Consider the following 13,640-nt stretch of genomic DNA (forward strand, 5'->3'; position numbering starts at 1 on the left):
AAGGTCTTTTTCAGAACTCATGCTCTATAATTCTGAGAAACTCCACATTGACATTTTTTACAAAGCAAGGAAAAGAGGTGTGATATTCCCTAACTGGCCACAAGTAAAGATTTTACGGAAGTATGCACTTACCACAAGACTATCTTGATGTTCACTGAGCTCAGAAAGTCTGGAACTGGATTTCTGACGTTTCGGTTTGCCCCTTTCTCCAATATAACCAGAAGTATTTTCATGTAATTTTTCCACTTCATGATGAGCATTCAAAATACATTCATCAAGGTTGTTGAACCCAGAAGGAATATTTTCTTTGTTGATAAGTCCCCTTGAACTGAAGAAAGATTTAGCTTAATTTTCCTTTAAAAGGTAAAAGGGCCATTTAAATGACATTGCCACTGCATCACACAGAAAGTCAGAAGAGTGCTTAGAAATTCCAGGTTGCATTTTTGATCAAAATCTGAGCAGAGTGCTACTCCTGAGACCACTTGGTGCCAAATATATCACATTAAAAGAGAAATCATTCTCAGAGGCAAATTGGCAAGGGCTATGTTTCTACCAATGAACAGCTTTTGTATTTGTACCAAAAGTAATCTGTATTCAAGTCAGGAGAACAGTGCAAACTTACAAAGACATTTCCCATAATTCATAGGTTTTATATAAATACACACACACACACACACACACAAACACACATAAATCTTATAAAGTAATATAATGTATGAAGAAAAATCTGAAAAGGAAATGTCTTTTTCCCCAGAATGGAACACTGATTCTCCCAACTGCGAAAGACATTTTAGCACAGTAGAAATGCATTAATACCTAAATCTGACTGCATTAGATAATCTTGGTAGAAATAGTATAATAAAAACTATGGAATACAAAGCATTTTAACTGAAATATGGATTCATTACTTCCCAGTACAAGTTTCTGGATGTAAGCTTATAACTAGAGTTCCTCATGTCTTAGTTTTAGACATTTTAATTATAGAATTTAATTCATTTAATGCTCTTGAAATAGTTTTCCTTAAGTATTTTAACATTCCCTTTTAAGAGGTTTTCACAAAATTAAATTACTTAGCAAAATGTTTATCCTTTACTACATCACAGAACAAATTAAACCATCAGTGCCAGCACCATGGCTTGGTCAGGTACAAATGAATGAGACCTTATACGCTCCCTCATGGTGTGACCTTAAAGGTATCTCCCTGCAGCTAGAGGTTTTCATACTAAGTGAAGTAAGTTAGAAAGACAAATACCATATGATATCACTTATATGTGGAATCTAAAGTATGGCACTAATGAACCTACCTCCAAAACAGAAACAGACTCACAGGCATAGAGAACAGACTTGTCGTTGCCAAGGGAGAGGGGGGGAGGTGAGGGATGGACTGGGAGTTTGGGGTTAGTAGATGCAAACTACTACACACAGAATGGATAAACAACAAGGTCCTACTGTATAGCACTGGGAACTATATTCAATATCTTGATATAAACCATAATGGAAAAGAATACAAAAAAGAATGTATATATGTGTGTAACTGAGTCACTTTGCTGTACAGCAGAAATTAATACAACATTGTAAATCAACTATACTTCAATTTAAGAAAAATATATAAAGGTATTTCCCTAAACACCCAAAGCTGTTATCTTGAAATAAACGAGCTCCAAAGAGTAAAAATAGATGACCATGTTTTACTATCAGTTCAATCATATCCCCAAATGAAAGATAACATTAAATATTTATTCTGCAATTTAAATTCATATCCTATCTTAGGCTATCATGGAGGCAACATTATGAATTAAATATTATCATAATATTTTCAAAGTTATACTATCTTTGGTGATTTTTAATACTCCATATTTAATTTAGTCTTATTTTATACAACTTTTAATGTACAAATATGTAGATTTAGTAAAATTATATAAAAGATGTATGTAACATTGATAAGAAATATTCTAAGTATAAAATAATTGAAGACATGAGGAAAAGTTGATAAGGACTCACATGCCGGCACAAATACACACACGCTTAAATCTCTCCCCTCCCTCCACTGGGAGCAGTCCCTTCTGTGGATGGCTAGATGAGTTTGGTCTCAAATTCACAATCATTTGTTTTACTATTTAAATTTGTCTTCTTCTTTCTCTTCATATTTTCCCTAACTCCCGGGGTATAAATCCAACTGTAATTTTTTAATGGAGGAGTTTTTAGGTTTGAAAGTTGTCATGGACTAAATTGTATTCCCCCCAAATTCATATGTTGAAGCCCTACGGCCAATGTGACTGTATTTAGAGACAGGACCTCTGAGGAGGTAACTAAGGTTACGTGAGGTCATAAAGGTGGGAACATAATTCAAGAGGACTGGTGTTCTTAAAAGAAGAGGCAGAGACACCAGGGAGCACAGCGGCAAGGCCATGTGAGGACACACTCACTTGAGCAGGCACCGTCAGCAAGTCAGAGAGGTCTCAACAAAAACCAAACCTGTCAGCACCTTGCTCTTGGACTTCCAGCCTCTCTGAACTGTGAGAAAATACATTTCTGTCGCTTAAGCCCCCTAGTCTGGGGTACTTTGTTATGGCAGCCTGAGCAGATGAATACAAAAGCTAAAAATTATTTTTAGAAATTAAAAGACCAAGTTTATTTTCTAATCTTTGTGAATAGTGAATGAATGACTGGAATAAATCCTGTCCAAATAAATATACGAAAATCTGATCGTGCAGTTGTGCTCAGGTGGAAATCCTGTTCTCCTCAAAGGAAACTCTTTGCTCTTGTGTGGGTGAGTGCCTCTCACTGCGGTGCCCATGTGACCAGGAGCACAGGTGCACGACTCCTTCCCATGACATGGTGACAGGCTCAGTCACACCCGAAACACTGTGATTTGACCTGAACTTAGATCTCGGTGGCCTCTCACTTTCACCATCTAGATCTTAGTTTTAGTTTATCTTCTTTTGCGAGTTTCCTCCTCACCCCTACATACACACGTAATGTTCTAGCAATACTGAACTCTTCATTATTCTAAGCACGCTTTTCTTTTTACTTTGCAGTAGGAATTTAATATAATATTTATATAACAAAAGATATGCATAATTTTCTAGTTCACTGTGTTTTGGAAGATTGAAACCATTTTCACCTGTCATGCCTTGCTTTCCTTTTTAAACAAAAGTTTATTACAAAATTTACAAACATAGAAAAATAGAGGGAATATCACCATGAATTTCCTTATATCCATCACCAAGATTCGACATTTCCATGCTCCTGGCAGATGGTTAATTTTTTTAGTAAGAATTAAACTGAACCCTTTTACATAATGAATACATTCCTTAAACTTTCATATTTTTATTGTAACAAATAATAATATAAGCCTGATAATGTTTCCTTATGAATTTAGACAAATAAGAAATCATGTGCACTAAAATGAAGTATTTATAGTCTTCGCCCTCTACATTGCTTCTTTAAAAAATCTGCCGTGATGATATTACTACAGACTTTATTGACTCTTTAATCTCACCTTGAAATGTGGTGACTGTTGGCTTAAAGGATATTTTTGTAAATGGTTGCAGCTCTAAGTTGTTAAAGGCGAAATAACAGATCATAGATTTTTATTTTTCAAAACATTTTAAAACCACTCCATATGGCTAATAGCTTTGAATACAGTAAAGTCTAGCTTTAATCTTTCCTTATTTTTTAAGCAAAATCTGTTGGAAATCTTAGATGACGAGTCAATTATGTATAAGCAAACACTGAGAAAAACATACTTACTTTAGGCTATAATAATGATTCTTAACCTTTTTGCAACTGACACCATGTCAGTGCATCTCCTGGGAACATACTGAAGAGGACCTTCATGGGGGCAGAAGTAGCAGATCTAGAGCTCTGAGAGATAAGGTCCTTGTTCCTCCAAAGCTGTGGAGAGCTTAGAGCAGCCATTCAGTACGGGCTGAGAGTTCAAGAAGAAGGGCTATCAAGGTACAATAGTGTCAGGTTAGGAGGGGCCTTATGACCAGGAAGGTGAAGCCAACAAGGACCATTTGAAAGGGACTTCTGAACGCCCAGACTACACGCTAAGGAAAAGCGTCAGGTGAGACTGTGAGTTACTTCTGCTATAAACAGTTTACACCCCAAGATTTTTTCACTCAATGCACAGCTGTGGTTTGACCACAATGAGTGGCCAGAATGAGCGGTGAAGGGACATCAGACAAGAGAAATGAAGGGAAAGGCTAGAGCTTCATGGATACCTCTTTAGATGATTAGTTAGACTCTACCATTCCCCACCACCTTTTGTTCCCCTGATGTTGATACTGAAAAACAATCAAGGTAACTTATACTAGAAACATCCCCAGATGTGGGAAACTGTATTTAAATTCTGCAGGAGTGGTTACTCTGTGTTTCATATTTCTCTCCCTGTCCAGCCCCTGTTCACTTTTTTAAAAAAAGTTTTTATTGGAGTAGAGCTGCTTGACAATGGTTCTACTGTACAGTAAAGTGAATCAGCTGTATGTATACATATATTCCCTCTTTTTTGGATTTCCTTTCCATTTAGGTCACCACAGAGCATTGAGTACAGGTCCCTGTGCTACACAGTAGGTTCTCATTAGTTATCTATTTTATACATAGTATCAATATTGTATATATGTCAGTCCCCATCTCCCAATTCATCCCACCCCCTTCTTCCCCCTTGGTATCCATACATCTGCTCTCTATGTCTGTGTCTCTATTTCTGCTTTGCAAATAAGATCATCTATACCATATTTTAAGATCCCACATATACGCATTAGTGTATGATATTTGTTTTTCTCTTTCTGACTTACTTCACTCTGCGTGACAGTCTCTAGGTCCATCCCTGTCTCTACGAAGTACCCAGTCTTGTTCCTTTTAATGGCTGAGTAATATTCCATTGTATATACGTACCACATCTTCTTTATCCATTCCTCTGTTGATGAACATTTAGGTTGCTTCCATGTCCTGGCTACTGTAAATAGTGCTTCAGTGAACACTGGGGTGCATGTGTCTTTTTGAATTATGGTTTTCTCTGTGTATATGCCCAGTAGTGGGATTGCTGGGTCATATGGTAGTTCTATTTTTAGCTTTTTAAGGAACCTCCATACTGTTCTCCATAGTGGCTGTATCAATTTATGCTCCCACCAGCAGTGCAAGAGGGTTCCCTTTTCTCCACACCCTCTCCAGCACTTACTGTTCGTAGAATTTTTTTTTTTTGGTGGTACACGGGCCTCTCACTATTGTGGCCTCTCCCGTTGCGGAGCACAGGCTCCGGACGCGCAGGCTCAGCGGCCACGGCTCATGGGCCCAGCCGCTCCGCGGCATGTGGGATCTTCCCAGACCGGGGCATGAACCCGTGTCCCCTGCATCGGCAGGCGGACTCTCAACCACTGCGCCACCAGGGAAGCCCTGTTCGTAGAATTTTTGATGATGGCCATTCTGACTGGTGTGAGGTGACACCTTATTGTAGTTTTGATTTGCATTTCTCTAATAATTAGTGATGTTGACCATCCTTTCATGTGTCTCTTGGCCATCTGTATGTCTTCTCTGGAGAAATGTCTATTTAGATCTTCCGCCCATTTTTTTGATTGGGTTGTTTTTTTGATATTGAGCTGCATGAGCTGTTTGTATATTTTGGAGATTAATCCTTTGTCAGTTGCTTCATTTGCAAACATTTTCTCCCATTCTGAGGGTTGTCTTTTCATCTTGTTTATGGTTTCCTTTGCTGTGGAAAAGCTTTTAAGTTTCATTAGGTCCCGTTTATTTTTGTTTTTATTTTCATTACTCTAGGCAGTGGATGGAAAAAGACCTTGCTGTGATTTATGTCACAGAGTGTTCTGCCTATATTTTTTCCTCTAAGAGTTTTACAATATCTGGCTTTACATTTAGGTCTTTAATCCATTTTGAGTTTATTTTTGTGTATGGTGTTAGGGAGTGCTCTAGTTTCATTCTTTTACATGTAGCTGTCCAGTTTTCCCAGCCCCACTTATTGAAGAGGCTGTCTTTTCTCCACTGTATAGTCTTGCCTCCTTCGTCATAGATTAGGTGACCATAGGTGCGTGGGTTTATCTGTGTAGCTAGCCCCTGTTCACTTTTGACCTTACCCTGCCGTGCTCCTCCCTGGCCTGCCCCACGTACCCACCACCACCAGGACCACTGTCCAGCTTTGTTCTACCACGCTCACTATCGCTTCCAGCCTCTGCTTGCTATCCCTCTGTCCAAACAACGAGGGTGGAAAGCACGATGTCGTGACACACTAAGGCTTTTAAAAATGCAGTGTTGCTATATACCGTGTGGCAAAAAATGAGGCAGAGGCTAAGAAGAGTGTTAGATGAATAATTGGTACTCGCTGTATAACACAATATAGGCCACACAGACTAATTATATACCTAAACACCTTCTATAAGGCTTAGTCAGTAGCTAATTTTCAATGTAAATATGTCCCGTATTATAATTGTCCTATTTTCTAAAGGAAATGTGACAGCACCCCCTCCCACCCACCAGCCCTAAGACAAATATTTTTAAAAACGTGCTTATACCACTTGAAAAGTCAGCGGGTTATATTACTGATACTTTTTAATTTCTAAAATTACATTTGTTAATATAGCTCCTAGACATCTTTAAAGTGTGCAGCATGGAATTTATTTGTACTATTTATCTTTCGTATTTTCTTTAAGCAAAGAGAAGTTGCTTTTTCTCCATCAACATGTTGATGTAGATTATGAGTCCAGGTGAAAAGGAATGAGGCAAACTAGGGCTTGGTTTAGTCTTTATCATTTCATAAGAATTTCAAAATAATAACTTTATAGAGACTAAATGCTACAGTAGATAAAACTTTCAGGAAAAATATGGGACTATAGTCTATTATATATAAATGTATTTTCCTTGACAATTTAAATCATGATTATTCAATAAGGTGAATGGTAATTATTCATTTGTATTTTATCAAATCTTTTAACGGAGAATAAAATTTGTTGTAATACTCTTCTTGAAATTCATGCTGAGACAATGCCTTAAAATTAGTCATTATAATAATAAAGAACTCAAGCATTTCCTCTTTTGTTAGACTTAAGCTCAATCTTTCTTCTACTAAAACATCATCAACTGTCAGAGCATTACAGTAATATTCTGGTATTTAATCAGGTCAAAATAGTAGGGAAATCTGCTGGCTCATAAGCAAGTCTAATAGCCAACTGAATGTTGTTCAACAAGGAAAAAACTATCTCTGGACAGGAATGTGGCAATTTTCTCCTGCAGTGCTTCAGGATCTCTCTAAATATTGACAAGATATTCATGAGGAAGCCATGAAATGTATTAAATCAGTGGTGGCTTCCCATAACATACAAAACATCTAGATGAAAAGGAAATGTTTATTCAATCACTTATGAATTTCTAAATGCCAGCCAAGTTTAGAAGGGTCAAAATGAAAACTTAAAATGTTAACCTGAGTACTGAAATGAGAGTGTCTATAACACAGTCACTAATTCGGGTGTATATATATATATTTTTTTTTTTTTTAATTTTTATCTATTTATTTATTTTATTTTTGTCTGTGTTGGGTCTTCGTTTCTGTGCGAGGGCTTTCTCTAGTTGTGGCAAGTGGGGGCCACTCTTCATCGCGGTGCGCGGGCCTCTCACTGTCGCGGCCTCTCTTGTTGCGGAGCACAGGCTCCAGACGCGCAGGCTCAGTAGTTGTGGCTCACGAGCCCAGTTGCTCCGCGGCATGTGGGATCCTCCCAGACCAGGGCTCGAACCCGTGTCCCCTGCATTGGCAGGCGGAATCTCAACCACTGTGCCACCAGGGAAGCCCGAAGGGGGTTTTTGTTTGTTTGTTTGTTTGTTTGCCGTATGCGGGCCTCTCACTGTTGTGGCCTCTCCCGTTGCGGAGCGCAGGCTCAGCGGCCACGGCTCACGGGCCCAGCCGCTCCGTAGCATGTGGGATCTTCCCGGACTGGGGCACGAACCCGTGTCCCCTGCATCGGCAGGCAGACTCTCAACCACTGCGCCACCAGGGAAGCCCCCGGGTGTATATTTTTAAAAGAAGAAGAGCAAATGCAAACAGGAAGTACCAATGCCGACTCACATGTCACTGCCATGTCGAACTTCATCCTGCTCCTTGGACTGGCGTCGTCGCTGTTTGGTGGATGTGGCGAAAGATGCTGATGATGTTCCAGATTCTGAGTCCTCTGAACTTTGGCCTCCAGAGCTATTAACATCCAAAAGATGTTGTTCTACAGCTGACCGGATGGTTCTTTCTAAGAGTCTGGTAAAACAGAATGCAGAGTCAATCAAGCAATTAAACCTATCAATAACTGCGTTTAAAAATATGTCCCCGTACATGGAAAACACACTGGTGGTCGCCAAGGGGGAAGAGGCTGGGGGAGGGATGGAGTGGGAGGCTGGGGTCAGCAGATGTAAGCTTTTATATATAGAATGGAGAAACAACAAGGTCCTACTGTAGAGCACAGAGAACTATATTCAATAGCCTATGATAAGCCATAATGGAAAAGAATATGAAAAAAGAATGTGTATATATATATATATATATATATATATATGGGTGTGTGTGTGTATAACGGAATCACTTTGCTGTACAGCAGAAATTAACACATTGTAAATCAACTATACTTCAATAAAAAAAAGTTCCCATAATATTGGAAATATCAGCATTTTCCATGGAACATCTACTACAGCTTCATGAGCAAAGACAGTATGAGGCGTTAATCCCCAAATATTTGCGCTGTGTATTAAAAACAAAGCTACACAGAACAAATTCCACCAATGTGATAATTGTGTTTTCTATCCGGGATTACTGAAACACTCACGGCAGGTCTAGCAACAATTGTAGGAGGCATTCAGGAAATACAGATCATTTAATATAAGGCAGAACGAGGAAAGATTTTTTCCTCATAGAATAATAATGGACCTATTCTTACAAAGGTGAGTTTCTTCCAGATTTATACCAGTTCTGCAGAGGAAGACAGTATGATTTACAAAGCAAATTGGCACAAACGATTTTATGATGCCTATTATCTCTTTGGAATCCCTTTAAGATAAAATTATATAGGCAATAATGCTATTAAAAAAGAACACCTTACCAGAGCAATTACTCCCCATAACAGAATGGTAGAATCTTTCTGAACCTCTATTCAATTAAATTGTAATATATATGATTGAAGCTGTATTCGTGCAAACACCCCAATGTATATTACTGGAGATGGAAGGATAGATTTACTTTGTTCAACCGGAAGAAAACAGGTAAGCTCAGGGGCTAAAAAGAGAGCATGATAAGACAGATGAGGTATCATTTTTAAAGCTATATAATCTTTCAATGTGTCTAAACCCATTGTTTATCACTTCATTATTTAATTCTGAATAAGCAGGCATGAAAAATTCTAAACTGACACTCCTCAAAGCATGTTTTCCTTCACTTGAAAAAAGAATCACATCCAAACTCATCAAATTGTATACATTAAGTATACAATACATTAATTATGTGTATAGTTTCTTGTATATACACCTCAAAAAAGCTGTTAAAAGTTTTAAAAACCACATATATATTTTAAAAATGGTCAGACTGAGAAACACATTCAGTTAAATACAATGAGTTTTGAAAATTTAAGAACTTTACATTTTCCAAATGTAGTTTTATAATAGACTCATAGTAATTTCATTAAAACTATTTTACAACAATGAGCAAGTACAGAATGACTAGGCATTAGAACTTTAATATCTAGAACTCTACATCCCAACGATTTGAGATTACCTCATAGTGGTACACAGGAAAGTGAATAAATTAATATATACATACATACCAAAGCCACACCGTTTCCAAACGTTATACAAGACATATAAGGAGTAAAGGTCATTAGGAAACAGACAAGAACACATCAGTCTTGGTATAATTCTGGAATCTCTTTAAAATTCTCAAAGATAAAAGACGTCATATCTGCCCTCTGAGTGCTTCCTCCCATAACAAGGAAGGGGAAAAAAAAAAATCCCAACTCATCCTATTAGAGCCACATTCATACCAATTAGTGTTCCTTCTAATGCTTTTCTCTTCTTCCTTATCACACATCCGCCCCTTCTCATCCGCCTGATCCCTGCTCATGGAAGATGCTCCAGAAGGCCCACCCAGGTCCCAGCAATGTCATATGGGTGAAGCACAACGAACAGGCAGGGGTAGATAGCTGCAGTTTAGATTTCAGTCTAAGTGCGGATGGTCGTCTTAGGAGGAAAAAGACATGTGATGGACATAATTAACAGAGCACTGCCACTGCCCTGTGGAAGAAGGGCTTGCTGCCATCACTAACTTGCCTCCTTTTCTGTGTCCTATCAGACTATAAAGGCCCCAAAGGCAGAGCACAAGGCTTCTTTGACATTAGACACCTAACACTATGCTTGGCATATAGCAGGCACTCCGTAAATGGAGGCTGATTCAAACGAACAAAGGAAGAAGTAAAACACACGGTTTGTGTTTCCACCTTTAATGGCAAGACACCTCCCAACGCACACAGACCGCTTTGCACGTACTAACTGACACGATTTCGACTAAAATAAACAGAAAATCTCATACGTTCACACGGCTGAGGGGTCTCCAGTCACACACCCACACAGAAGCTCAAACGGGAACACTTCTTATTTGGTCTTCTCCTCTGGGTGGTTTTAAAAATCATCATTCGTTGCTTATTATATTAATCTTCTAACGCTATACACCATTAGAAAAGCTTTTTTACTGTTTAATACATGAGAGGAGGGGGAAAAAAGCCCAAAATCCGTATCACTTACTCTCCCGTTGCCGACACATTGCTGACTTGGGATACGTGGGCACTGTAGAAAAGAAGCAAAAGAAAGGAAGCCAGGTTAGACACAGGACCAGAGAGTGCGAATCCAACATGTGAGGGCATCCCGGGCTGAAAGTATTAGCCCTGAATGACCCTCACATGACATTTAATTACCCACTGACCGACGCTGATTTTTACTTGTCTCTAGATTAGAGATGGCCCTGGGTGCATATTCCCAAACAGCTTCTTTTCTCCATGTTAAGATGTCCATGACGGATAGTTTCAAAGGTGACCCCTGAAAAGCATTTCTGCCTCTCAGACTACTGCCATGGCCCTAGTCCGGGGTCTTTGAATTTTCCCCAAATGTTAATACGATTGCTGCCCACTGCTTTCCTGCTACCAACTGCCCCGTCTCTGCTCTCTGCAGCCCACGTGTGTTCCCTCCTGCCCCACTCCCTCCAGGCCTGCAGACAGAAGCATCCTCCTAAAACTGCTCTGAACACGGAGCGGGGGCCGTAGGGGGCAGAGAACGAGGAACAAACACTGTTTTCTACATGACTCTATCTGAGCCACATTTTCTGCCTAAGTTCCTCAAGATGGAAAATACCTCAAGCTCTATAATGTTTCATCTTAACACCTAATTTATAGCCCTTTTATCGAGCATTTATAAACTTCCTCTAACTTTCCCATTTTCTCCAAAGCCTGAATTCCTTCTAAAGTATTAAAAAGTAGTCAGTAAAAAAAAAAAAGTAGTCCATATAAAACGGAATGGTGGAATGAGAGAACACTACCTGATTAGCACGCTTCAGAACTTCACCCTTTTGCCCCCATTCTACTTGCACATAAGCACAGTGTGGGTCGAGGCTGGCTTCTGTTTTAACCATATCAGTGTGAGTACTTTCTTACATTCTGCCCTGTAGTGCTTAACTGGCTTCTAAGTCAAGATTCAAAAGTATCTATGTTGAAAATGAGATTAAAAACAAATCTTCAGTGCATGTCAAACTACAGTTTTGCCTAATCTAACAGTTCTCCCATTTTTACTTTCTTCTTTGTAGAAGACACCTGAAGAAAACAAAAGCTGCTAATGACCAATACTGATGGTTGCCTGTCAATCACTCAAGCATCCTCAATTATACTACAGAATTCTCAGCATGTGAATGTGTTGCTTTGGAATGATCTGTCGAGCTTTTCTTCCGTGTACGTGTATATGTGTATCTCATCCCTTTCCATTTAGAACCTAAGTGCTTCAAGGGATTGTATAATATTCCTCATTTTCTTTCATGACAATACCTACGAATACCACCAGCACATACGCATTATCCCAGAGGTGATCAACAGACACTCACTCTTTAACCCCAGAGAATTCCTTTAGCTAAAGCTGTAGCTCTTTGTCATGGTCACAAACCACAGCCAAGTCCCAGAAAAACTGCATAAAAGAGTGCTGTTGTTCACAAGGGAAACGTATGAGAAGAATCTTCATTAATAAATGAGTGAACAAATAAATAAACCCGAACGCTTACTGAGTGCTATGTTTCAGACATTGTGCTTGGTATTGTTTACATAGCTTTTCTCATTTACTGTTTACAATAACCCCATGAAGTAGGTACCATTGTTTTCTTTTCCCTATTTTCAAATGAAGAGGTTAGAGAGGTTAAGTAACTCACAGTCATTGAGCCAAGAAGCAGATGAGCTGAGATTGGAACCAAGAAAGTTTTAGCTTAGAGTCTAAGCTCCTAATCACTACACTCGACTTTTTGAATCCATCACTCACTAGAAGAAACACTCACTAGAGTCATCTTCCTATATGGAGGCCTGGACTCAGGTATTTAACTTTGCTTTTAATTACAACCATTTCTGCCTCACAATACCTGCTATTCATAGAGGTTCCCAGGTTACATAACCAACAATAAATCCTTTGCGGCTCTCTGTCCTTAGCTGGAACAGGCAGTCCCTGCTTTCGATGCCTGTGGCTCACTCTCTGTAAATTCAACCCTGTATAATTAACTCCGGCACTCCATGTCTCACGCAGTTACACAACCTTGGTTTTGGGGGCAGGGGCCAATTTGAATAATGACTCCGGGAGAACATACAGGCGGGAAAAGAATACAGAGCTGCTAGATACTAAAAACATTCCAAAGACATATAAATATAATCAGCCAATCAGTCAGCCATGCCATCTCAGAATGAAGAGATACATTTCCTCTCCTCCCTTCTATACACTTTTGACCTGAACTTCTTTTTGCTTATTAAAAAGCACACACTGATATTTTTATGTTCCTTTTGCGGTGGGGTGGGGCGAAGGGAGGAGAAGATGAAAAAAGGCGAGGAAGAAAGAGACACGGAGATGACAACAAATGGGACCAGGTTCTGAGACTCCTAACTCTCTAACTCTCAAACTCTAATGTGCACCAGAATCACCCGGGATCTTGTTCACACACAGATTCTGATACAGTAGGTCTAGGTCTAGGAAAGGGGACCTGAGAGTTTGTATTTCTAACACATTCCCCAGTGATTCTGATGCTGTTGATTTGTGGAGGACATTGTTTAGCAAGGTTCCAAATTCCTGCAACTAAAATTCTTTTAGACTTCAGTGACTTAGATATCACAATTGCTGTTTTTAAAGATTCTAAGTTATGAAGGTATGATTTGGAAAACATATGCTAATTGGAATGAATAAAAGGCAATACATCAACATTTCCCTCAGAGCTTAAAGAAAAATGACCTGAGCCATCTAAATCAGTCTTAAAGAGCCTTTCTCAGAATGCAAAATAAATGAATAAATCAATAATAAGACTAAGTAATTAAACCATATTGATTTTTGTTAATACATTTATCTTAGATCAAATTTATGATAAATTTATATTT

At 38.9% G+C, this 13,640-nt stretch overlaps 1 protein-coding gene across 5 annotated transcripts in view; it reads right to left on the bottom strand.

Annotated features, from left to right (window-relative positions):
* FAM13A (family with sequence similarity 13 member A) overlaps positions 1 to 13,640 on the bottom strand; it is a 357,629-nt gene that overhangs the window by 59,148 nt on the left and 284,841 nt on the right. For all 5 annotated transcript variants that reach the window (XR_003795603.1, XM_029235387.1, XM_029235388.1 and 2 more), the window contains 3 exons: positions 10,780 to 10,821; positions 8,075 to 8,254; positions 133 to 328 (listed from right to left, as the gene is read on the bottom strand). Coding sequence is in view for 4 of the 5 variants with exons in the window: in XM_029235387.1 (XP_029091220.1) it covers positions 133 to 328; positions 8,075 to 8,254; positions 10,780 to 10,821 (418 nt within the window). In the remaining variant the exon portion in view is untranslated. The remainder of the gene's footprint in view (positions 1 to 132; positions 329 to 8,074; positions 8,255 to 10,779; positions 10,822 to 13,640) is intronic.

The sequence above is a fragment of the Monodon monoceros genome, unplaced genomic scaffold (assembly GCF_005190385.1).
Source record: "Monodon monoceros isolate NGI ecotype Baffin Bay Population unplaced genomic scaffold, NGI_Narwhal_1 Super_Scaffold_20, whole genome shotgun sequence".
In the NCBI taxonomy this organism is placed as follows: domain Eukaryota; kingdom Metazoa; phylum Chordata; class Mammalia; order Artiodactyla; family Monodontidae; genus Monodon; species Monodon monoceros.